This window comes from Amblyraja radiata, chromosome 5 (assembly GCF_010909765.2).
Source record: "Amblyraja radiata isolate CabotCenter1 chromosome 5, sAmbRad1.1.pri, whole genome shotgun sequence".
NCBI classification, from domain to species: domain Eukaryota; kingdom Metazoa; phylum Chordata; class Chondrichthyes; order Rajiformes; family Rajidae; genus Amblyraja; species Amblyraja radiata.
Genome location: NC_045960.1, coordinates 51676762 through 51703452, shown reverse-complemented (window position 1 = coordinate 51703452; position 26691 = coordinate 51676762). Strand labels below are relative to the sequence as shown.

General features: G+C 44.3%; 1 protein-coding gene across 1 annotated transcript in view; it reads left to right on the top strand.

The window, feature by feature from the left end:
* The first annotated feature begins 3068 nt into the window (after window positions 1-3068).
* Window positions 3069-26691, top strand: part of trdn (triadin) — a 353412-nt gene continuing 329789 nt past the window's right edge. The window contains exon 1 of the mRNA XM_033022051.1: window positions 3069-3465. Coding sequence (XP_032877942.1) covers window positions 3444-3465 — 22 coding nt within the window. The 5' untranslated portion in view covers window positions 3069-3443. The remainder of the gene's footprint in view (window positions 3466-26691) is intronic.

The following is a 26691-nucleotide window of genomic DNA, read 5'->3' as shown; positions in this document are numbered from 1 at the left end:
ATTAACTTCCTCTCTGGCAATGGCTACATTGACAGCTTAGCGCAAAAGGGAGGCTTGTCTGGAGTGCCGTGGTGTCTAGAGCACACGGGAGTGGTGACCCAGCTCATCAGAGAAGCCAGGGAGAACAAGGGTGACCTGACAGTGCTCTGGCTTGACCTGGCCAACGCCTACGGCTCCATCCCACACAAGCTGATCCTGACAGTTATGGCCAAGCATCATGTGCCGGGCCAAGTGGCAGATCTCATCCTGGACTATTACAACCAGTTCAGCATGAGAGTCTCATCAGGGTCAGTAACATCAGAGTGGCACAGACTAGAGGTTGGAATAATTACAAGCGGTACCATCTCTGTGATCCTTTTTGCCTTGGCGATGAACATGATCGTCAAGTCTGCTGAGCCAGAGTGCCGGGGCCCTCGGACCAAGTCAGGAGTGCGCCAACCACCAATCAGAGCCTTCATGAACGACCTGACTGTCACCACTGAGTCAGTGCCAGGAGGCAGGTGGATCCTGCAGAGGTTGGAGAAACTGATTGGATGGGCAAGGATGAGATTCTTGCCCAACTGTCTCCGAAAGGCCAGTGAAGAGTCTTGGCAAGGTGTTTAACAGCAGCCTGAAGGATACAGCATCTGTCCAGGCAACCTGTCAGGAGCTGGAGAGCTGGTTGAGAGCAGTGGACCGGTAAGTTCCCGGCAAGTTCAAGGCATGGATTTACCAGCATGGTATCCTGCCAAGGATACTTTGGCCACTGCTTGTCTACGAAGTCCCAATATCCATCGTAGAGAGATTGGGGAGGAAAGTCAGCAGCTTTCTCAGGAGGTGGCTGGGACTGCCCAGGAGCCTTAGCAGCATCGCCCTTTATGGAAATAACACCAAGCTCCAGCTGCCCCTGAAGTCCCTGGAGGAGGAGTTTAAGGTGAATTGGGCCAGAGAGGTGATGCTGCACAGGGACTCCAGCGACCCCAAGGTGGCTCAGGCAGGGGTGGAGGTGAAAACTGGGAGGAAGTGGAGAGCCGGCGAAGCCGTGCTGCAAGCAGAGTCGCGGATACGCCACAGAGTCCTGGTGGGAGCAGTGGAAGAGTCGGGGAAGAGCTGGCCTGGGAATCTTCCCAACTCCCCAGTTTGACAAGGCCAAGGGGAAGGAGAGGCGCAGGCTGGTCCAGGAGGAAGTGAGGGCAGTGGTGGAGGAGGAGAGGTGTACCAGAGCAGTTGGATTGAGGCAGCAGGGAGCCTGGACAAGGTGGGAGCAGGCCATGGACCGAAAAGTCACATGGACTGAGCTCTGGCAGGCTGAACCACAGCGCATCAAGTTCCTGGTCCAGGCAGCGTATGATGTCCTGCCCAGCCCATCGAACCTCTTCATCTGGGGCAAAGCGGAATCTCCAGATTGCCCGCAATGCTCAGGCAAGGGGACGTTGGAACACATCCTGAGCTGCTGCCCAAAGGCTCTTGGGCAGGGCCAGTACACCTGGCGTCACGACCAGGTTCTTAAACCCATTGCAGAAGCCAACAGCATGGGAATCAGCAGCTGCAGATGAGCACGCCCCACCACCGAGATGATCAGCTTCGTGAAGGCCAGAGTGCAGCTGCCAACCACAGCAGCCAGGAATCCGTCAGGAATCCTAGCAACTGCACAGGACTGACAGCTTTCTGTAGACCTGGTGAAACACCTGAAGTTCCCACAGCACATTGCCATGACCACCCTGAGGCCAGACATCCTCCTGGTCTCAGAGGCGACCAAAAACATCGTCTTGTTGGAACTGACTGTGCCGTGGGAGGACCGTCTGGAGGAAGCCCACGAGAGGAAGTTGGCCAAGTATGAACAGTTGGTCATAGACTGCCGTAAGCAGGGCTGGAATACAAAGAGTATGCCCCCATCGAGGTTGGCTGCAGAGGTTTTGCAGGGCAATCGCTCCACAAGGCTTGAGTGCACTGGGCATCAACGGAGTGGCGATGAGAAGAGCCATCAAGAACACCACAGAGGCAGCGGAGAAAGCCTCGAGATGGCTCTGGATCAGGAGAGGAGGTCCATGGGGAGGAGCAAATGCCACCTGAACACAAGTTGTGGTCTGATCAACCACGGCTGGGTCGCCTGGGTGAGGGTGTCTTATGTTGAAAGACCCAAAACACCCAATGACCCCAGGTTACATCACTGATGATGTGTTCTGGAGCATCAATAGATGTATTTTTATCAATCACTCGTAAACTTTATTTTTAGCTTGTAAATTAATTAAATTCATTTGACGAGATTTTTAATGTGTACGGATGTGTTCAAATAACTACATGGGGCTTTGAGTGGAGTTTTACAGGATGGCCTGGCAATTAGGCCTTGAGACCAACTGACCTCTGAGACCTGCCAAAATTGTCTGAGGGTGATAACAAACAGTGGACTGGAATGTTGCCGGTGAATTTGTCTGAAAGTGGAGAAAGTGCTGCTGTGCATTTCTTTGTAAACCAGCGTCTGCGTTTCCTTATTTCTATTTCTTCTCATGTGCAAATTGGTGTCTGCCTTTTTGCATTAATACAATGATCATATTTCAAAAGTACAAAAGGCTGAAGTGAGCTTGAAAAGCGGGTAGTAAATGCATTCTTTCTTTGTGTGGTGAAGAGGTGATTTGGCTCGCGTAGAGGTTAACATTACTGGGCCCAGCTGTAAAGCAATTACACTGCTTATAGAAAGTGAGAACAATTGATTAATCACGCGTGAATTAAAGTAAATGCAAGTAAATATTTTGCATTGATCTAAATGCATATTAAAAGCAAAAAAAAACATGAAAAAAAATGTTCATTGTATAATCTTTTTTATTACAAGACTTATCTTCCGCTCCTATATATCATTTTTGAGAGCTGGAATTTAAATCATCAGGAATACAAAAAAATACTAGCTCAGTATCCATGTTACATTGCTTCTACCATCAGTTGTGTCATGACCCTTCCCTGGCTAAAAAAGGCAATGCGAATGGACTGAGCATTAGCTGTTCTAAGAATAAAATTAAATAACAATGGATAAGGTTACCTTGAAGTAAATATTTCATTATTTTTGAACTAAAGCTCTGGCAGCAGTAAACACAAGTTGCAAGGGGTAGACTTTGCCATAGAATAGCTGCAATTTCTAATGTCCTACACCGCTTTGCGGGCCCTTTCTGCTGAATTCCTTCTGATACGAATGGTTCTAAAACTGGAGCATAGAAATACATTGTGGGGCATTTCTATTTTAGATTGAAGTTGATATCCTTACTGCGAGCAACAAGTATCCAGTTGTGAAAGGTCTTGCTGGGGGTAAGACTCTGCAAAGGACACAGAGGATCTCCACAGTACCACTGCTAAGCATGAAAGTTCACCTCCTTTTTTAATATTGTTAATATACTAAATAACCAAACTCTACAAACTTGAAGGAGATCGTTGAATTGATTGCATGGGAAGTGGAAATAGGAATCTTGGCCAGTATGACTGAAATCACGACTGAAGGTACAGTTAAGAACTAAAATTAATCTGTGTCATTTATTTAATGTCTACATTTGAGCGTCCCAGAGAAAATAAAATCGGTCTTGTGTTAAAATATGTTCCAAGTTGCTGTGTGAAATGAAAGTTACTGCATCAGTCAGCTGCAGAATTTGATTACCATAGCTTTCTATAAATAGCATAGATTACACAGCCTGAGAAATTATGTGGGAGAGTTATAGCCGGTGTATGAAGGAGCTGTGGAAAATAATTTAAGACGCATGAATTTCAAATGAATTTGGGAATAATGATTGCAGCAGCATTGTTGAAATTCCTCATGGATGGCAACATTAAACAGATCACTAATATTTATTCCATCACATTGTTTGTTTATTATAAATCATTCGAAACTAAGAAAGAGCTTAATATGAATTAAAATAAAGGACAACATAATCTAGGATGCTTTGATTAAAAATAATCCATCATGTTTTACTCAATAAGTAATCTAGACTGAAAAATAGTTATTTTATTATTTGGAAAGGCTAAATGTATCATCAAAATCATTTTTGTCTTTTCTGTTTTCAAGCTAGTTAGTAATACAATTGTTAGAATTGCACCATGCCATTAATTGTGTAAACAGTGCAGTAAACTGCCTTTGCTGATTATTTTATAGGGTTGAATGTGAATAGAGCAAGCTGTGGCAAAGTATATAATCCAGTGATTAAGTTGAACAATATATGTATCAATGCATCTCTCTATTTCATTTCAAACTAAGAAAAGCTGAGAAATTCAGTCTACTTGCTCATCTACTAAAATGCTATATTCAGAATTTCTTTCTTATTAGCCCAGGCCATAAAGAATTACCTGAGTGCAACCTATTGAGGATAATCAAACAGGGATTCCAATTGACAGTCCATTAATATAAACGGACAGACATTTGGCTTGACTCCATTTAGGACACTTTTTTCAATTCGGCTCCATTTTCTTCAATATAATGCATTCAGACGACCCTTTATATTTGTGTTCAATACCTTCTATTGTTAAAATAGTTAATTTAGAAATTATACTCATTAATGTTATCATTTGCAGAGTAGTGTATTGCCATTTTAATTATCTTCCAAATATCTGGGTTTATGGAGACAAGTTTTCCACAAGTCACACTGCAAAGATATCAAAGCTATGAACACAAGTTGCACAAAATTATGTCAGATTTTCCTAAGAAGTTGCTATACTATAAGTATGGGAAGTCAAGCAACATGCCTTTCCAACTAAACCAATGCTGATTACAAACATATTTTTTGCAAAATAGTACGTTTGAAAGCTTCAGCTGTGTTGCATGCTTTTTTGAAAGAAACATGTCCTTCATTACATTAATCAAATGCTCGATATAGAGATGAATTAATTACTCTGCATTAGCATTTATTCCCCTTTAGGATTAGCTCCCAGCTAATCGCGTAGCCTGGGGTGGCAGTATTGAGTAAAATATTGTTTAGCAAAAGTAATTAAGACAAAGTTCACATACAACATTGCCACGATAATATTTCTGAATTAGTCTTCCTTTGGTAATTAAAAAAATGAGAAAGGGGCCTTCTATGACTTTAATGGACATCCAGTGGCGCTGTAAGCTGGCTGCCTTCGCTTTCAGTCTGGTATCTTTTTTATTTTTTGTTATGTATAAAGTGTGCTTTTTGTTTTTTTGTTGTTGTTTTATGTGGGGGGGGCAGAGGGGACGGTAAGGGGGAAACCGTCCTTCAGTCACTTCCTGGAGAGGATGCGACTATTATTCGAGTTGCGTCCTCGCCCCCCCCCCCGCGACCTACCTACTGGATTGGCGCGGCCTTTCCTGCCGGGACCGACCAGAGCTCCAGCAGCGGTGGCGCAGCGCTGGATACATCGCAAAGCGGGCGATGCCTCATCTGGGATCGCCGTTTGGAGCTCCGGAGTGTTGGGACTGCTGCATCGACATCGCGGAGCTGTGGTTCGCGGAGCTCCCATCGCGGGCGGCGCTGACCAACATCGCGGAGTCCTGCGACCCTTTGTCGGGGGTCGCCAGCGTGAATCTCTGCCCAGCTCGGCCTGTGGACTTTGGGAGCCGCGGACTCCGGTGGGAGGTGGCCGATTTAGAGGTCCGGGCCGCTGAGGATGTTCTCCCGTTCGACGTCGAGGTTCCATCATTCCCGGCGAGAGGGCCTGAACATCGGGCCACCCATAGCGGTGACTACGGGGTGCTCGGGAGCCCCCGACCACAGGTGAACATCTGAAAAGATCAGCGAGGAGGTGGACTGGACTTTGGTTCCTTCCCTCACCGTGGGGAACTTTGGTGCCACTGTGGGGATGTTTGTTTGTGTCGTGGGCTTCTGTGTTTTTTTTATTTTTGTATGACTAAGGAAAATTGCATTTCTTTGTCTCTTATGAGACAATGACAATAAATTGAATCCAATCCAATCCAATAATGTAGAAATACCACATAATTCTGGTTAAGATATCCAAAGATCCAGATGAGTGACACATGGACAAGTTTAAATCTATCATAGCAACTGGAAAATCAATTTCAGCTAATTAGTTACACTGTAAACCTGGAATGTAAAACCTATATCAGTAATGTTGACCATGAAATTACCATGCTGTTGTGAGAAACATAAATTGTTTAATGATGTCCTTTGGGGAAGAAACATGCCGGTTTTTCACCCCCTGACTTACATGTGACATCAGGTTCACACATTGGTTAGGTCACGGTGGAGAATTGGACTCAGTTTTAGCCATGTGACTTAGGGAGAGTGTGGACATCCTGGAGAGAGCGCAGAATATACGCGCTCTAATGGATCTGGGGATGAGGGATTTCAAATGTAGGATCAAACTGGAGAAGCTGGGGTTGTTCTCCATAGAACAAAGGAAATTTGATGGTGGTGTACTGATATAGAAAAACTGAATGGAAAAATAATACTGTTCCTATTAGTAGATGTTCAAAGATTAGTGCATACAAATTTAAAATTACATGCAAAAGTACAACAGGGATGCGGTTAATTTAAAAGTAGAGCAACAATTAAAATTTACCATTCAAGTGTTTAACCTGAAGAAATTGATAGTGCGGTGTATCATTATGATATTAAGTAAGTTTATTGGCCAAGTATTCACATACAAGGAATTTGCCTTGATGCTCTGCCCACAAGTAACAACATGACATACAGTGACAGTTACGAATGACTCAGAAAACACTAAACATTAATAATAATAATAATAATAAGACATTAATGATAAAACACCATTGATCAAGCATGTGAATCAACAAAATACCAGATCAAAGAGAGGCTACAGATTTTTAGCTGTTGAGGAGAGCAACTACTCGTGGATAAAATCTGTTTTTATGTCTGGCTGTGGCAGCTTTGACAGTCCGGTGTCGCCTTCCAGAGGGAAGTGATTCAAAGAGTTTGTGGCCAGGGTGAGAGGGGTCAGAGATGATCTTGCCCGCTCACTTCCTGGCCCTTGCAGTGTACAGTTCATCAATGGAGGGAAGGTTGCAGCCAATAATCTTCTCTGCTGATCGGAGGATTCGCTGCAGTGCTTGGTGGCTGAGCCAAACCAGACCATGATGAAGAAGGTGAGAACAGGTTCTATGATGGCCGTGTAGAATTGGACCATCATTGCCTGTGGCAGATTGTGCTTCCTCAGCTGCTGCAGGAAGTAAATCCTCTGTTGTGCCTTTTTGACTGTGGAGTTGATGGTAGCCCCCCCACATAAGGTCCTTGGAGATGATGGTTCCCATGAACTTAAAAGACTCCACAGATGTGACTGTGGTGTTGTTGATGGTGAATGGGGTGAGGGGAGGGGGGGGGGGCTCTCCTAAAGTCTACAATCAGTTCCACTGTCTTAAGAGCATTGAGCTCTAGGTTGTTGCGATGGCACCAGGACACCAGCTGTGACACTTCCTGTCTGTCGGCAGATTCCTCCCCATCCTGGATCAGTCCAATCAGGGTTGTGTCATCCGCAAACTTGAGAAGCTTGACAGAGGTGTCTGTAGAGGTGCAGTCGTTGGTGTAGAGAGAGTAGAGGAGAGGGGAGAGTACGCAACCTTGCGGTGCTCCTATGCTGAGTGTTTGTGGGTCCGAGATGTGCTTTCCCAGCCTCACATGTGAAAGATACATCTGCTAGATGCGCTGGGACGCATCGGCGCTGGGACGCATCGGCGCTGGGACGCATCCTCAGTGATGTGATCTGGGGGCATCGGGTGTTTTGTGTCTCTCAACATCAGACACCCTCACCCAGGCGACCGTGTTGACCAGGCCCTGACTTGCATCCCAGCAGCAACCGCCCACGGGTCAGCCCTCTTAATCCAAAGCCACCTTGCGGCTTTCTCTGCGGCTTTGCTTGCGGATTGAATGGCCCTCTTCTTTGCCAGCCCCCTAATGCCCAACTGATTGAGGACTTTGCAGAGTGAGCGTCCTGCAAAGCCTCTACAGCCCACCTCTATGGGCTCATAGTATGTCTTCCAGCCTCTGTCCTGGCACATCTCCACTAGTTCCTGGTACTTTGCGCATTTCCTCTCGTTAGCCTCTTCAATACACTCTTCCCAGGGCACTGTCAGCTTCAGAATGATCAGCTGTTTTGTCACTTTGGAGGTGATGATCATGTCTGGCCGGAGTGATGTTGCTGTGATGTGCTGTGGATATTTAAGCTGTTTGCCCAGATTGATGTGTGGCTGCCAGTCAGATGCTGTGTAGAGGGGGCCCGTCCTTGTATTTGGTTGTGGTCGAGGCTTCTCTCCAGATTTGACAAAAGTGATTGATTTCTTTGGGGCGTGGTGGTGTTTGCTGTTACCGATGGCAGTGGGCATGCTCTCAGCAACCACCTTAAGCACCTGATCATGGCGCCACCGATAGCGACCTTCCCCAATGGTCTTTGGGCAGCTGCTGAGGAGATGTTCTAATGATCCTCTTCCAGAGCAAAGTTCCAGGGCAGGAAGATGTTTCGCTCTTGCCCCAGACATGGGGATTTACTGGGCTTGGTAGGGCATCGTAGACAGCTTGGACAAGGAAACGGATGCGCTGGAGGTCTGCCTGCATGATGTTTGACCAGGTAATCCTGCGCTGCGGTATGCTCTCCCATCGTGTCCACGCTCTCCCTGCTGCCTGAGCCCCACCGTCCTGCTCACACGCTCTTCCTCCACACCTGCTCGGACCGCTTCCTGGATTAGATGGTGTCTCTCCTTGCCCCGGGCCTTGCCAACCGGTGTCTTAGGGAAGTATCCCAAACCCGCTCTGCCAGTTGCCATGACTCCCACCAATGCCTTTTGCCTTAGGCGTGACTCTGCCACCTCCACTGCTTTCCCCGCCCTCCATTTCCTCTCTGTTCTCACCTCGATGCCAGCTGATGAAACCTTCTGGTCTCTGGAGTCCCTGTACTGCAGAGCTTATCTTGTTCGCGCCACCGTGTAGCCACTGATTGGGAGCTGCAAGATGTTACTGGTCCCATACAGTGCTGCACTGTTGAGGCTGCGGGGAAAGCCAAGCCATCTGCGGAGAAAGCCACTGATCTTCCTTTTGAGGGACTCAACTGTGGTCAATGGAACAGCGTAAATCAGCAGAGGCCACCGGACACAGGGCAGGATGGAATGCTGATAGATCCATGCTTTGAACCTGCCAGGCAGACCTGACTTGTCGACTTTGGTGAGCCAGGCTTCAAGGTCTTCGATGGACTTTTGAATGGCGGCAGAGTCTTTCAGAGTTGCATCAAAAAGCTTCTCCAAACTCTTGGCAGGTTGCTCAGTTGGATAGTAAGAAGTGGAATCTGTCAGTCACCTTCCCCTTCTTCAGCAACATGGACCTTGACTTTGTTGGCTTGAAACTCATCGTTGCCCAGGTGATAGGTTTCTCAAGATTTTGTAGGATCCACCTACTTCCTGGGACATGTTGTGGTGATGGTAAGGTCGTCCATAAAAGCTCTTATTGGGGGCTGTCGTACACCAGACTTGGTTAGGGGGCCTCTGCATTCCACCTCGGCTGACTTGGCCACCATGTTCATGGCAAGAGCAAAAAGAATAACAGAAATGGTGCAGCCCGTTATTACTCCTTTTCCAAGCCGATGCCAGTCTGATGTATCTGACCCAGAAGTCACCCTCAGCCTGAAATTATGGTAATAATCCAGGATCAGGACCTTGATTTTGCTGGGTACATGGTGTTAGTGTAGTGCAAGCTCAAACAGTTTGTGCAGTATGGACCCATAGGCATTGGCCAGGTCCAACCACAGAGTAACTAGGTCGCCTCTGTTTTCATTGGCTTCTCTAATGAGCTGCGTGACTACTTCAATGTGTTCGAAGCAGCCAGGAACTCCCAGAATCCCACCCTTCTGCACTGAGGGGTTAATGTAGCTGTTTTTGAGGAGAAACTCAATTAATCTTCGGGAGACAATGCTGAAAAACACCTTCCCTTTGACGCTCAGCAGCGAGATTGACCGAAAGTGATTGATGTTCTTTGAGTTTTCCTCTTTCGGGATCCAAACTCCCTCAGCGCGCCTCCACTGGTCAGCAACTCTCCCCCTTCACCATACCACCTTCAAGATCTTCCATAGGTGTTGAAGGAGCTCTGGGCAGCGCTTGTACACTATGTATGGTACTCCACTAGGGCCTGGAGCAGAGGCTGAGCGTGTCGCCTTGATGACCTCCTCAACCTCCTTCAGACACGGCTCCCTCACATTGAACTCTGTTGTTGGGGGGGCTGGGCTGATGAGAGCTTTGTTGGGTTCGAGCACCTGTTCCCTCATTGGATCACTCAGGGTGTCATGGAAGAAGCGATAAACTTCATCTGTTGAACACATGAGGCGGCCACTGCGCTTGTCCCCAAGTAATCGCCTGGTAAAGCCAAAGGGATTGGAAATGAACGCAGCTCACTTCCTAGCTCTCTCTCTTCCTCTACTCCCGTGCCACTCTGCTCTGCTGAGGGTCATAAGCCTTTTCCTTAGGATGTTTCGTAGGTCGGCCAAGGCTTGCTTCTCCTCTTCGGTAGATGTCTTGTACTGGTTTTTGAAGGTTCAAAGCTCTAGCTGCAGTTGATGTATCTTGGTGACCCTGCGGTTCATGGTGTAGGTGGTGGGCTTGGTGTTACCTTTCTCACGATGGCCAAATCTTTCAGAGGCATAACTGACTATGATGGCAGTCATTGTTTGGAGTCGGCGATCTACATCTCCTTTGGCTGTGGCTTGAATGATGTTAGTCACGTCTTTGTCAAACTGCAGCCATTCATTCCGGTTGCTGGCTGGGGGGCCACTCAATCCGTTGCTGTGGAACTACTCTGCAGGGGTTGGGAGACTCTAGTGCTTGGAGGGACAGGGCTCTGTGGGGTGAGTCCTGGCCAGGCTCCTCCTGGGTCTCACCAGGTTCAAGGCCTATGCGCTGCACCGCTTTCTCCTTCTTCGAGCATTTCATTCTCGCCTGATGGATTTTTAGGCCACGGTGGTTCTTGCACAGCTTTCCGCAAATGCATCTTATACTCGTAGTCAGGTCGTTTGCGTGGGTCAACAACCTTTGGTCGGTCAAATTGGAGATCTCATCCTCCCCCCCTCTCGGGATCTCCTGGGGGTGTGTTTTATTGGGCCTTTCCGTAGCTTTGTTGGGTGTCTTCCTCACGATAGACACAGACTGGAGTACTCACCCAGCCTGTCCCGGGTGCCGTCTTTCCGTGCCGTCAACTGTCTCTCCAGTAGTCACCAAACTATTCGTGGTTGTCACCCAGTCTATTCCTAGATGCCACTGGCTGAGCCAGACTCCAGTGTGAAAGATACATCTTCTAGATGCACTGGGACGAATCCTCAATGATGTGATCTGGGTGTCTGATGTGTTTCAGGTCTCACAACATCAGCCACCCTCGCCCAGGCGAACCAGCCGGGGTTGATCAGGCCCCGACCTGTGTCCCAGCAGCAACTGCCCACGGAACAGCCCTCTTAATCCACTTAGTGGCTTGCTCTGCGGCTTCGCTGGCGGATTGAATGGCCCTCTTCTTTGCCAGCCCCGTAATGCTCAACCGGTTGAGGACTTTGCAGAGTGAGCGTCCTGCAAAGCCTCTACAGCCCACCTCTATCGGCTCATAGCATGTCTTCCAGCCGCAGTCCTGGCACATCTCCACCTGCTCCTGGTACTTTGCACGTTTCCTCTCATTAGCCTCTTCAATACGCTCTTCCCAGGGCACTGTCAGCTCCAGAATGATCAGCTGTTCATTTCGTGTCACTTCGGAGATAATGATCATGTCTGGGTGGAGTGTTGTTTGGCCAAATAACTCTGAAATAAAATAATAATCAGTGTTATCATGTGACTATGAACCTTCTCGATTTATGTAAAGATAACCTATCTCACTCAGTGTCTCTTTGGAACAAATTGACAACCATTTCATATCCAACAAGAGTTTCCAGACCCACAACAATGTGATTGATTTTTTCAGTGGGTTAACATGAGGTCTAGTTTTATCAAAGCTCTATGAAGAGCAGAATAAAAACAACTTGCTACAGATACAGGCATGTACAGTACAATAAATCCTGCAAATATCTGTGGAATTCTCTGCCACAGAAGGCAGTGAAGGCAAATTCACTGGATGTTTTCAAGAGAGAGTTAGATATAGCTCTTAGGGCTAACAGAATCATGGGATATGGGGGAAAGCAGGAATGGGGTACTGATTTTAGATGATCAGCCATGATCATATTCAATTGCGGTGCGGTGCTGAAATGGCCTACTCCTGCACCTATTTTCTATGTTTCTCCAAGTGAACATTTGGATACTTTCACCCTCACTTAAACTCACAAAGTGACATTCTCGTATTCACTGAAAAAAACCCTTACACACTTGAGGAAAATGCACTCAAAGCACAGCCTCAGAATAAAAGGAGGTACCTTCAAAATGGAGATGAGGAGCAAATTCTTAAGCCAGGGGCTGGTAAATCTGTGGCATTCATTGCCACAGACGGCTGTCATCAGGTAATTCCACAGACACTGGGTGTTTTTAAAGCGAGATTGATAGGTTCGATTAGGAAAGGCATCAAAGGTTATGGGGGGGAAGGCGGAAGAATGGGGTTGAGAGGGAAAAATAGATCGGCCATGATTGAAAACTTGTTGATTATCAATACTATCCTCCTTGTATTGTTGATTATCAATACTATCCTCCTTCAGCATGAATCATTGCTCCTCCTCCTTGTTGAACACAACCTGAGGATAACAAAGAGAGAGGGCATAATCCAGATAGGGATGTAAGAGTGGACATGATGATATAATGAACTTGACAGTCTGAAGAAGGGTCTCAACCCGAAATGTCACCCATTCCTTCTCTCCAGAGTTGCAGCCTGAGTTACTCCAGCTTTTTGTGTCCATCTTCGAGACTTGACAGACTATACAGTAGATGAAGAATAAACCAACCTGAGAGCAAAGCCTACTTGATCCCATCCGCAGCAACCTGCATCTCTATTGGTTGAGAGACCATAGCACATATCATGAGGAGTTGACATTTTGTGTTCACACTGAAAACATGACCTCTTCCTTTGTGAGGTAAGACCATCGATGTTGGGATAAATTTTGAACTTTATAACTGGTCATCCATGAGCTGCAATGTGTATCTTGTTCTAGGGCCAGATTGACTTCTACATCTTTGTCACATTTCCATGGAAGGTTAGCATATGGTCCAGGCCTACTCTGTAACAATTACAGCACGGAAACAGGCCATCTCGACCCTTCTAGTGCCGAACTGGGTGCAGAGTGGGGCTGGGAAGCACAGTATTGTTCATCAGGTTGCACTGTTATTCTTCTTGTCAAAATGAAACATATTAACTGTAATAAAAATACCTGAAACAGAATAATGTGGACTGGTAAAGAAGACATTGTACACTTGCCTTCTTCAGTTGGGGCATCGCATATAAGAACCAGAAAGCTTTATAAATCTTTGTAGAAACAAGAAACAAAGATGCTGGTTTACAAAAAAGACAGAAAGTGATGGAGCAACTGAGTGGGTCGGGCAGCATCCCTCAAAAACAAGTATTAGGGAACGTTTCAGGTTGGAAACTTTCTTTGGACTGATTGGGGGGGGGGGGGGACAACAGGAAGAGAGGAGGTGGCAGGACAAAGCATGGCAGGTGATTGGTGAAGGTCAGGAGCCTTGTAATGCACCTCAAGGAATACCCATCCCAAAACATTGGGGTAGGTCAATGAATACCTAACAGGAACATTGATGTGCGTCAATGAATGCCTAAAGGTTGTTGCACTGTACAAATATCTTAACCTTTGTCCTACTGCTGTACAGCTACCTTAACCTCTGTCATACTGCAGCTTCCACAAAGGCAGGCAGGAGGGATTATTGATGGTCAAATAGTTGGACAAAGGGCAGATATTAAAAAAATAGTGTGGAAACTTTGGTTGGCTGCATTTGAGTATAGAAGTTGGGATGTAATGTTAAAATTGTACAAGGCATTGGTGAGGCCAATTCTGGAGTATGGGGTACAATTTTGGTTGCCTAATTATAGGAAGGATGTCAACAAAATAGAGAGAGTACAGAGGAGATTTACTAGAATGTTGCCTGGGTTTCAGCAACTAAGTTACAGAGAAAGGTTGAACAAGTTAGGGCTTTATTCTTTGGAGCGCAGAAGGTTAAGGGGGGACTTGATAGAGGTCTTTAAAATGATGAGAGGGATAGACAGAGTTGACGTGGATAAGCTTTTCCCACTGAGAGTAGGGAAGATTCAAACAAGGGGACATGACTTGAGAATGAAGGGACAGAAGTTTAGGGGTAACATGAGGGGGAACTTCTTTACTCAGAGAGTGGTGGCTGTGTGGAATGAGCTTCCAGTGAAGGTGGTGGAGGCAGGTTCGTTTTTATCATTTAAAAATAAATTGGATAGTTATATGGACGGGAAAGGAATGGAGGGTTATGGTCTGAGCGCAGGTATATGGGACTAGGGGAGAATACGTGTTCAGCACGGACTAGAAGTGTCGAGATGGTCTGTTTCCGTGCTGTAATTGTTATATGGTTATATGGTTATTTGGAGTATTGGTGTTGGAGCATTACAGAAATAATGTGGAAGCTTTGGAGAGGGTGCAGAAGAGGTTTTTTCCAGATTGCACCCTGGAGTGGAGGGCATTAGATATAAGGAAAGATTGGACAAACTTGGATTGTTTTCTTGGAGCATCAGAGGCTGGAGTGGGAGACCTGACAGAAGTTTATGAAATAATGCGAGGCATATTTAGGGTAAACAATCCAAGGCTTTTTCCCATGGAGGAAATGATAAATACTAGCTTTAAGGTCAGTGGAGGAAGTTTAATGGGGATATGTGGGGCTTTGAGAGGCTGGTTATGGAATGCAGTCTACCAAGCAAACTTGACCCACTACTGTTTGCCTACTGCCACAACAGGTCCACTGCTGATGCCATCCCCTCCGGCCCTATGCTCATTCCTGGAAAATCTGTATAAGAGAGACACCTACATCAGACTTCTATTCATAGACTACAGCTCTGCTTTTACTATCCATATCCCATCCAAGCTTATCTCCAAACTTGTGGAACTTGAGTCAGCATCTATCTCTGCAACTGGATCCTCGACTTCCTGCCTAACAGACCACAAACAGTGAGGATAGGGGACAAATCATCCTGTACGATAATTCTCAATGCTGGTGCTCTGCAATGATTCTCAGCATCCTCCTTTACTGCTTATACACCCACGACTGTGCAGCCTAGTACAAATCCAACACAATTTATGAATTTGTGGACAATACCACCGTAATGCACTGGATATCAAATAAGGATAAGACTGGGTACAGGAAGGAGAGTGAGAACCTCGTAACCTAGTGTCAAGACAACAACCTTTCTCTCAATGTCAGCAAGACAAAGGAGATAACGATCAACTTCAGGAAGTGAAGCAGAACACGTATCCTGGTATACGTTGATGGTGCCGAGGTAAAGATGGTTGAAAGCTCCAAGTTCCTAGGAGTAAATATCACCAGCAACTTGTCCTGGACTAGGCCAATCGAAGCAATGGGCAAGAAAGCACACCAACTCCTCTACTTCCTTAGAAGGCTTAGGAAGTTCGGCTTGTCCCCAACAACTCTAACCAACTTCTACAGATGCTACATAGAAAGCATTTTATCAGGATGCATCACAGCATGGTTAGGGAACAGCCCCATCCAAGACCACAAGAAATTGCAGAGAATTGTGGATGCAGCCCAGACCATCATATGAACCAATTTCCCTTCCATTAATTCCATCTTTACCATGCTGCCTCAGCAAGGTCACCAGCAATAATCAAGGACGAATCTCACCCCAGACACCCCCTCGTCTCCCCTTTCCCATCACGCAAGAAGTACAGAAGTGAGAAAACACATACCTCTAGAATCAGAGATAGTTTATTCCGAGCTGTTATCAGGCAACTGAACCATCCTAACACCATCTATAGAGCAGTACTGAGCTAGACACTTGGACTATCTTTACTTGGACTTTACTAGAATTTATCTTGCATTAAACATTATTCTATTTATCCTGTATCTGTACACAGTGGATGGCTTGATTGTAATCATGCATAGTCTTTTTGCTAACTGCATAGCATGTCTAAAAGCTTTACACTGAATCTCAGTACACGTGACAATTTTTCGCTGATGACGTCACAATGGATCTGCCTGCCTGCCGTCTGCACGCGCTGCGAGTGACGTCACAACCTCCCCCCCACCCCTCCCTCCTCCACCATTATTCAAAAGTCGGCCCGTCGTCTGCCTCTCTCTACCCCCCATCTCTCTCTCCCCCCTCTCTCTCCCCCTCTCTCCCACCCCCTTTCTGCTCCCCCCCTCTCTCCCCACCTCTCTCTCCCCCCCTCTCTCCCCCCCTCTCTCTCTTCCCCCTCTCTGCCCCTCTCTCTGTCTGTGCCCCCCTCTCGCTCTCTCTGCCCCTCTCTGTCTGTCTCTGCCCCTCCCTCTCTGTCTCTGCACCTCTCTCTCTGCCTCTGCCCCACTCTCTCTGCCTCTGCCCCCTTTCTCTCTGCCCTCTCTCTCTACCCCCCCTCTCTCTCCCTCTCTAGACGCACCTGCAAGTTGGGGGCTATGCGTGAGTGGATAGGGCAGGGATGGGGTTAAAAGAACGAACAAATAATATTAATATAATATCAAGGGGGGTAGTTAGTGTGTGTGTGTGGGGGGGTGTGGCCAGTGTGTGCGTGTGTGTGGGTGGGGTGGTTAGTGTGTGTGTGACACCGCAGGCTGCCCCCCCTCCCGCAACCACGCATTGAGGAGACAGGACCCAACGGGTCCCACTTGGTCTAGTATATATTTAAAACAGAGTGATAGGTGCCTGGAAGGTGCCCCGTGGATGGTGCTGGAAGCAGATACCATTGTGGCCTTAAAAGCATCTTTTGGAGAGGCACATATATATGCAAGGAAAATAATATGGATCATGTGCAGGCAGAAGGGATTAGTATAATTTGGTATAATGTTCAACCCAGACATCATGGATTGAAGGACCTGTACCTGTGCTGTACCGATCTATGACAGAATGTTTAGAAGGGAAGTAGTGGGTGCTGAGAGTAAGCTATGAACATTTGAATGAATTGTATATAACTGTTCTGAACATGCTTTTGAATTGCGTTTGAATGTATCTTAATTGCTCACATTTCAAGTTGAATAAAAAATGCTTTTAATTATTGATGAACGAGTGATGCCCACCTCTTAGTCCAATACTAAAGTGGCAGACCATTACATTTTATTGGAAATACATACAAATTATAATCCATTTGACCATTGTTACTTTATTGTGCTACTTTATAGAATTATATTTTCATGGCGAAACACATGGCATTGGTATTCTATTATGTGTAGAATACTGTTCTATACGTTACATACATTCTATTCATTGTATCCGATAGAAAAAGGAAGAAAAAAGGTAAAGATTTTTTTCCATGTCTCAGATTATTGTCAAAGATCAATTACTTCTTACATACAATTATACAGAATCTGGGACTGATTCACAGGTCATGAAAACAATTTGAATCATTTAGTCTTTAAACCTTTGGAAAATACCTCTAATCCAGCAGCAATATTTTATTCAAGCATTATTAGTCGAGGATGTGCTTGCAAGAATAGAAGTCTAAAGTTCAGTTGGTATAATTTGTCTCATTGGATATAATGAACACGAAAAAAAATAACTATAAGCAGAATTGTTCAAACCGTAAGTGGCAAACCGGGTGATATCAGCAGGCAATAAATCATAATTTGTGAAGTTCAGCCCAGCAGTAAGCTAATGATTCGCTGTTTTATTTTTCACTAAAATAAACTGCTGATTTGTACCAGTTTTAGTACAAATAGCACATTCTTCTGGATACATGGAACAGAAAGCATAAGGCAGTAATTGGTAGAATAATTAAGGAATAAATTCTGCAGCAGCAACTCTGTTTATACTTATAAAAGCATAAAAGGCCATTCAACCCATCAGATCTGCAGGCCAAGGGAGCAAACCCAATAGTTCCATTCCTCACTCTTTTATTTCCTTGCATTGCTGTCATGCATTCTTTCTCATACAGTATATCTGTCAACTTGCCTTTGATCTATTGTTGCCATTAACCTACACTGAAGGCAACTTATTAGCAGTCATTTAATACCTAACCGCACATCTTTGCCCTACCATCCAGTGTCCTACCCCCATCAATAGTCTTCGTCACCATTTAAAAAAAATTGAAGCATGGTTGGTCATTATAATGGCATACATCAATCATTCCATAAGTATTCCTGATGGAATAGAATAACTTTAATGGATTAATCATTCTTACTATATTTGAACTCTTTAATGAATTTGTACAGAAAGCAATATTTCCAGAGAGTATGCATCACTCACAGCCTAGTTCTGTTGAGTCTTTCTTAACCAGTTTAAATTAGTAGTCATAGAGGCATAGAGTCATAGAATGATACAGTGTGCAAACAGGCTCTTCGGCCCAACTTGCCCACACCAGCCAACATGTCTCAACTATACTAGTCCCTCCTGGCAGCATTTGGTCCATATTCCTCCAAACCTGTACTATCCATTTAGTTGTCTAACGGTTTCTTAAATGTTGGGATGGTCCCTGTCTGTACTAACTCCTCTGGCAGCTTGTTCCATACACCCACCACCCTTTGTGTGAAAAAGTTACCCCTCAGATTCCTATTAAATCTTTTCCCCTTCACCTTAAACCTATGTCCTCTGGCCCTCCATTCACCTACTCTGGGCAAGAGACTCTGTGCATCTACCTGATCTATTCCTCTCGTGATCTTATATGCTTTTCATTTCTGCTGGTGAAAATGAAAATATGCAGAATTCGTAGAATTTTGCATTTGTTTTATTATCATTTAACTCGCTGCAACTTCAGATGGAGGGACCTGACCTGAAACATCAACTGCGTATTTCCCTCCACATGTGCTGACTGGGCTGCTGGGTTACCCATGTGGATTACTGGCTGCTCAAGATTCCAATATCTTTAATCTCTTGTGTCTCTAATAGAATTGTCCACTTTGAAGAAATTGTGCCTTTCTTTTAACCTTCATTCATTTCTGTTCCCATTTAAGTTTTGATCATGTACCTACCAAAAACTTGTTTTAACAGCCACATCTCTTTCTTCAATGCATGTCGACATCCCAAACATAATTCACATGGATTATAATTGGAATTCTGTCTTTCTTGCTTTGGATCTATCTGTGATTACAGATATCTCCGTGTTTCTGTTCAACATTTTTAAAGTGGTTGTTCTTAGATACATACTTTAGGCTGGTTACTGTTGTGCAAGCTCTTAATCTAGTTTTTCGCCAATCTGAACTCTTTCTTGATCTAAGCTGTTCTATTTCAATATGTGCTTTATCTAGCTGTTTGGTAAGCAACTGTTTCCAATGATCACAAGCCTCCCTGGTTGTTAGATATAAAATGTCCTCTGGATTATTCTTCCCCTTCGTTTTTTTCTGACTGACTTTCCTCTCAATCTCCCACATTGACATTTTGTCACAATCCTTTCTGATCATCTAACTCGAACTGAGTAATCAGTCCTCACCAGAGGTCTAAGTCACATTCTCTTCCCTCTGAGCTCTTCTTCTCCTGGCTTTGCCCCCATCCCCAGTTCTTTTGCCACAAATCTCCATCCAGCTCAGTGAACCCTTTCCTTTGACTATAAAAACTCTTTCTGTGCTGTGTTACAAACCACAGGCATGGCTTCTATCATTTCATTTTTTCCATTTCCCTTGTCAGCTCCGAATTTGTAGAGTTAGCTCATTGATGATTACTTCAGTGCCATTTCCAAATGTTGCCTTGAAATAAATCTTACCAAAGTTCTCATAATGTTGCCACAGGGTCTCGGCCCGAAACATTCCTTCTATCCAGAGATGCTGCCTGTCCCGCTGAGTTACTCCAGAATTTTGTGCCTATCTTCTACCAATGTTCATCCTACTATTACTTTCTTTCAATTCATATTCTGATAATTTCCTTCCATTCTTCTCTATTTCCACAATATAATGTAGGACAGCATCTAGTGTTTAACTACAAGCTTAATGAGTCGCTTATTCCCAATTTGCTTACAACAAAACAATGAGAGCACTTAGGAGTCAACTACTTCAGGAATCAATATAGGCCCTACCAGGAAAGGATATCAGATTTCCTTCCCTCAAGGTTATTAATGAATCAGTAGGTCTCTAAAAGTCATTTGATCATCCAAATGAACTAAATTTAAATCCCAATGATTCTAAAATGGGATTTAAATTTGGGTCTTTGAATTGGTAGCCACATTCTTCAATTACTGGTCTAGTAATTTACAATGCCACAGTAGAGTGAAAACTAGTCTTCCTCGAAGTTGTGCAAAAGAGTTCCAATATGTGAGATGTGTTATTTGAATTTGTGATGAGAGGTGTGAAGTGGGATTGTTTGTTTGTTGAACCACTTCAACAAGCAAATTCTTAAAGTAGTTAAAAGTAGTTAACTCATGCTCCAATGCTTTGACTGCACAATTGTAGTTCATAAATGTATTTTCCTTTGCCACTTCCATCAAACGTTATAAAATAGACAATAGGTGCAGGAGTAGACCATTCGGCCCTTCGAGCCAGCACAACCATTCACTGTGGTCATGGCTGATCATCCACAATAAGTACCTCGTTCCTGCCTTCTCCCCATATCCCCTGACTCCGCTATCTTTAAGAACTCTATCTAACTCTCTCTTGAAGGCATCCAGAGAATTGGTCTCCACTGCCTTCTGAGTCAGAGAATTCCACAGATTCACAACTCTCTGTATGAAAATGTTTTTTCCTCATCTCCGTTCTAAATGGCTTACCACTATTCTTAAACTGTGGTCCCTGGTTCTGGACTCCCCCAACATCGGGAACATGTTTCCTGCCTCTAGCATGTCCAAACCCTTAATAATCTTATATGTTTCAATAAGATATCCTCTCATCCTTCTAAATTCCAGAGTATACAAGCCCAGCCACTCCATTCAATCAACATATGGCAGTCCCGCCATCCCGGGAATTAACCTCGTGAACCTATGCTGCACTCCCTCAATAGCAAGAATGTTCTTCATCAAATTTGGAGACCAAAACTGCACACAATACTCCAGGTGTGGTCTCACTAGAGCCCTGTACAACTGCAGAAGGACCTCTTTGCTCCTATACTCAACTCCTCTTGTTATGAAGGGCAACATGCCATTTGCTTTCTTCACTGCCTGCTGTACCTGCGTGCTTACTTTCATTGACTGAACAACAAGGACCCCCCAGATTTTGTTGTACTCCCCTGTTCCCAATTTGACACCATTCAGATAATAATCTTCCTTCCTGTTTTTGCCATCAAAATGGATAACCTCACATTTATCCACATTAAACTGCCACCATGCATCTGCCCACTCACCCAACCTGTCCAAGTCACCCTGCAATGTACTTATTTTTAGCTGATAATCACACTAGTATGAGCTAAGAGTATTTAAAGACTTTTTAATGTTTCTATAATGTAAGTAGTTTTCTGTTACTTCCCAATATCACATTAGGTTTAAGTCTCAGGGGAGTTCCAATCACTTTCTGCCAATTCTGGAAAATAATTCTAGAGGTGAGGTGAGGAGCAAGTGATGCCTTTTAACATCCAGGCAGGAGTTAACCAAGTGTGTTACTAAGGCATCTCTAGTAAAAGTGATGTCAATGGGTATCGAAGGGGGAACATTCCAGTGGTTGGAGTCACCTTGCATTAAAGGAAGATGGTTGTGGTTGTTGGTGGTCAATCATCCCAAAACTAAGACTTAATCGCAAATGTTCCGCAAGGTACATTATACTTCAACTTCCTCCTTCTATCAAAGAGTTGGAAGTAGTAGTTCACTGATGATTGCACAAAGGCCAATTTCATTCACAGCAAATGAGACTGGCCATTTCTATATGAAATAAGGCCATGGTAACATGTGCTGATAAGTGGCCAGTAACATTCACACATGTAAGAACCAGGCAATGACCATCTCTGACAAAAAGGACTGTACTCTAAATATTCAATGGTCTTATCACTACTGAGGCTGCCACCATCAATATTCTGGTGTGGTCAACACTGATCAGACACGCAACTGGTCTAGATGGATAAGTACGTCAGAGGCTGGGTATCTTGCAGAATCTTGTTTACCTCGTGACACCTCAAGTCCATTACACCACCTACAAGTGCGCATCAGGGCATGATGGAATATTCTCTCCTTTCCAGGAGGAATGCAATGTCGAAGCTCTCAAGAAACTAATCAACATGCAGGGCAAGATAGTTGTGGCCATGTCTGACGACTTGCCCGCTGTGGAGCCGGAAGAGAGAGGGAGGCTACCGAGCCCGGCCCCTGCTCACCCCATGGATCGGAAGGGTTGGAGACGGATGGAGGACCGGTGAGTGAACTGGCTGCGGGAGGCAGTGCAGTGTCTCGACAGTGGAGTGGGCTGCTGGAGGCACTGCAGCAGCCTAGGGCTCGGCTGGACTGGGTGCCACTCCAAGAGGCCTAGCACGTGGACAAGATGCAGCTTGCAGCAGCACAGAGCAGTGGAGCAATACTGGAGGACAAAATCAGCCACTGAAGGCCAGGCCGACCCTGCAACGCTAGCAGGACAACGGGCCTTCATGGTTAGATTAAGAAATCTACACCTAGAACAACTTGGAAATGGCGCCAAATCTGGCAACGTGGTTTTCTGTCCCACTACTACTATATTCTGGCACTGAATCTAAGATGCTTATCTAAGATGTATCTAAGAGCTTATGTATAGTGATACACACTGAACTGAATTTCACTGTACCTCGGTACATGTGATAAATAAAGTGCCGTTAAACCATTAAAGATGGCCCACTTGATTGGCACTCCAGCAACAACCTTAAACATATATTCCATCTACCACTGGTCAGCTGTGGATACAGTGTGTACCATCTACACAGCACAGTAGTTATTTGCCTAGCCTACTCCGCCAGCTTGGTCAAGCCTATACCCTTTCCCACCAGGAGAAACAAGGGCAGCAGGTGATTGGGAACACTACTGTTCTCCATCAAGTCACACATGATTCTGACCTGGAAATATATTGCTGGTCCTTTATCCACCACCACTTACTCAATGACAATTTGTAGTGGGAAATCAATATTGGCCTTGCCAGTGACGCTCAGATCCCAAAATTGAACTATTAAAATAAAACTCTGATAGAGCACCTGGGGAACTATACCTTTTTTGATTTCGGTCGGAGATTTGCCTCAGCCTCAGTGGCACTCCCTAAACACTTTACAACTCATCATTTAAACTACTTTCTCTATCTTTCAATTGCATATGAAACGGGAATTGCACGTATCGTTGTCCACTCCTTAAAATAAGAGAGCTTATTTTCTACCTAGCTCTGTAGTTCTAGCTTCTACTGCCTTTAGTACTGACAGCATCCCCATGTCATTTTTGTCTGTGCTTTCAAGTCTCCAATGGCTAGCACCTAGACAGCTGATCATTTGCTTGGTCAGAACCTGGCAGACAGACTGACTCTGAATGCAAAGTCTGTCAGTATCAAATACCTCATAAACGTATCACTTGATCGCTGCCAGCTTCATTTCTCCTTCGCAGAGCAACAACAAATAAAAAACCCTTATCCCAAATTGTAAAAGCTGTGTTTAAAAAGAGGTTGGAAATTAAGTATCTGACGTTTTCCTGGCACTGTGAATGTTCAGAAAGTGCAGAAGGGTGGAATTTTCACCAAAAAAATAAAATGCTGGTTGCTGATGCAGGAAACCCACAACCAGCCAAGCAATGTCTATGGAGAGGGAAACACAGTTAACATTGCCCATAGATGTCATTTAATCAGGACTGGCTTTGCATTGACCTCTCATCAACCTTTGTGAAATTCCATTAATAACTACATGACTACCCTCATATGTCATGTTACAATGATGCCAATAGACTGTGGCTGCACTTTGCTACTTTCAAACCGTCAGCAAGAACAGTGGCGTTGATGATAGATCTACCATGATTGAATGGCAGAGTAGTCTTGATGGGCCGGATGGCCTAATTCTGCCCCGACCACTTGTGAACTAGTGTGAACTTATGAACTAATGAACAAGAGCTTACTATGTTCAGATGTTCCTCCTGGTTGAACATGACAACATGTTTAAAGTATACACTAAGGCTATGTTATCAAACCCTTGACATCAGCAACTATTCAAAAGTTAAAAACATGATGAGATACAGAAACTTGGGAGAGTCAGAGAAACTTTAGTGACTGCAGTAGCCCAGTCCATCACACAGACCTGTCTTCCCACCTCCCATCGACTTCATCTACACGTTACGTTGCCAACATAATCAAGGACCATTATCACCCCAGTCCTCTGCCTGTTCTCCCCTCTTCCATTGGGAATGAAGATACAAATGTTTGAAAGCATAAAGAGCCTGTCCCACTGCGGCGACCTAATTGGCGAGTTTAGAAGAGTTTGCCTTCAACTCATACTCACAGCATGGTTGACACGAGGTCCTAGGAGGTCTTTGTAATTCTCCTTCATGCTCGAGAGTAGTCCCCGCGTACACGAGCCCTCAGCTAGGTCGCGGTGTATTTTTCAACATACCAATATCCCCCACCCCCCCCAAGTGTGGATTATTGTTAAGTGCCAATGCATTGCAGTATGTCAGGAAATTATTTTTTCCTGTCAAGTCTCTTTATTGTTCTTCATTATACACTAAGATCACAATTGCTAAAACAAAATGTTGTCAATTGTGACAAATTATTCTCCTTTTAAATATATGGAAATGTACATGTTCTTACATTGCTTAAAGTATGTTGACATATTAAAATGCTGACCATATCAACTGTCAAATGTGTCAAGTAGCAAATACCATTAACTGTGCCAGGGGTAGTCTATTAATAATGCAACTTAGCAAAGTCAGTTAAAGCTTCTACTGTCCTTGACATTTGGGTAACATTTCTGATTCTCAATCCCCTTTTCAATATTTGTTTCACCTACTTCTGCTGGAATAAGAAATCTGCACAACATAGGACAACATGGGTTGCTAACAGGGGATTGTGGATATCAATGCTACTATAATAGATGCTTCTTCAGAGATTCCCAAATAGTTTAAACTCAAGAACATACAGAAAAAGTTGTGGGAAATTTAAAGTCGGAGGCATTCATTAAACTCGTGATAGATACCTTATTATTATTATTTCAATCACTTTATTCACTCTGTTATTCATTCACATACAACAATTTCAACAGATCAGCAAGGTCGCTGAAAATAGAGGAAAAAAGACATAGGAGGTAAGAATAGAACCTAGGGAAATTCAGTCCCTAAAAAGTGTTTTTAACTATCAGTCAGATTATGGCAAATTTTGTGGCCCAGATCTTACTCTATCAAAATAATTTAGGGTAATTAGTACCCCTCAGACTCAGAATAAAATTAAATATGGGGTTATTATCAATTGCTATTTGTGGAAGCAGGTGGCAAAATTCTGTTAATCCTCGTGTGCAGAAATGTCCTCTTTCTTCACTTCTGAAAGACATGATTCTACTAATTGAGCTGTGTCTCCTTTCACTACCATGATGGAAAGTTGACCTTACATGTGACTGGAACAGATATATCTCCAACTACTTATCTCCTCTGTAATTGCTGCATTCTTCTTCTGATATCTCCAACATTCTTTTCATGGTGAAGTGATTCTGAGATTACACTTGTGCACTGGTGTTGACCTCCATGGTTACTGTTCAACCCTTAATAATTTTATATGTTTTCATTTTTGCGACTGTCAACAATGCTCAGATTTTTTATTGCCTCGCTTCACTGACTGTCCAAGTATTTATGTGAAAATATGGATCAATATTTCCGTTGGTATTGCCAGTCAGATTGATATGACATAAATGGTATTAGACAGGAACTTTCAGAAGTTCACTGGACTAGGTTGTATGTGAGCAAAGGGATGTCCTAAAAGTGGCAGGTTTTTAAAAGTATGATGGTGAGAGTTAAAAATATGTGTGTTCCTTTTGGCAATGTTCCTAATGACAAGGCAGGCAGGATTAAGGAATTCTGGATAACGAGGGAAATTGAGGCTCTGGTGAGAAAAATAGGGAGGCGTGAGTCAGGTATGGACAGCTAGTATTAAGTGTATCTCCAGAGGTTTATAGGGGATTGAGGAGCCTGCTTCAGAAAGAAATCAGTAGGGCAAAAATAGTGCGTGAGATAGCTCTGGCAGATGAGATTAAGGAGACTCCAGAGAGATTTTTAAAGTATGTTGATGGAAAAATGGTGATTGGAGAGAAAATGGGATCCTCAGAAACCAAAGTTATCACTGATCATCTTAGAGTGAAGCTGCAGGAGATGGGCAAGGTGGTGGGAATATTTATCCTTTACTGTGGAGAGACCTAAAGGCTATGGAACTCAGGAAAATTGATGCCAATGTCTGAAGGACAGTCCTTATAACAGTTGAGGATGTGCTGGATGTCTTAAAATGAATGAAGGTAGATAAACCACCGAGGCATGATCAGAAATATCAAAGGACACTGTGGGGATTGACAGATTGTTGATTAGTACGGGTGTCAGGGGTTATGGAGAAAAAGAAGGAGAATGGGATTGAGAGAGAAAGACAGATCAGCCATGATTGAATGGCAGAGCAGACTTGATTGGCTGAATGGCTTAATTCTGTTCCTATAACTTATGAACAAGAGAGGAAATTGCAGGAGCACTGGCTGAGCAATGTGAATCTCGTTAGCTAAAGGTGAGGTACCGGAATATTGGAGGGTGGCTAATGTTGTGTTTCTATTTAAGAAGGGATGCAAAGAGAAACCTGGGAAATATAGG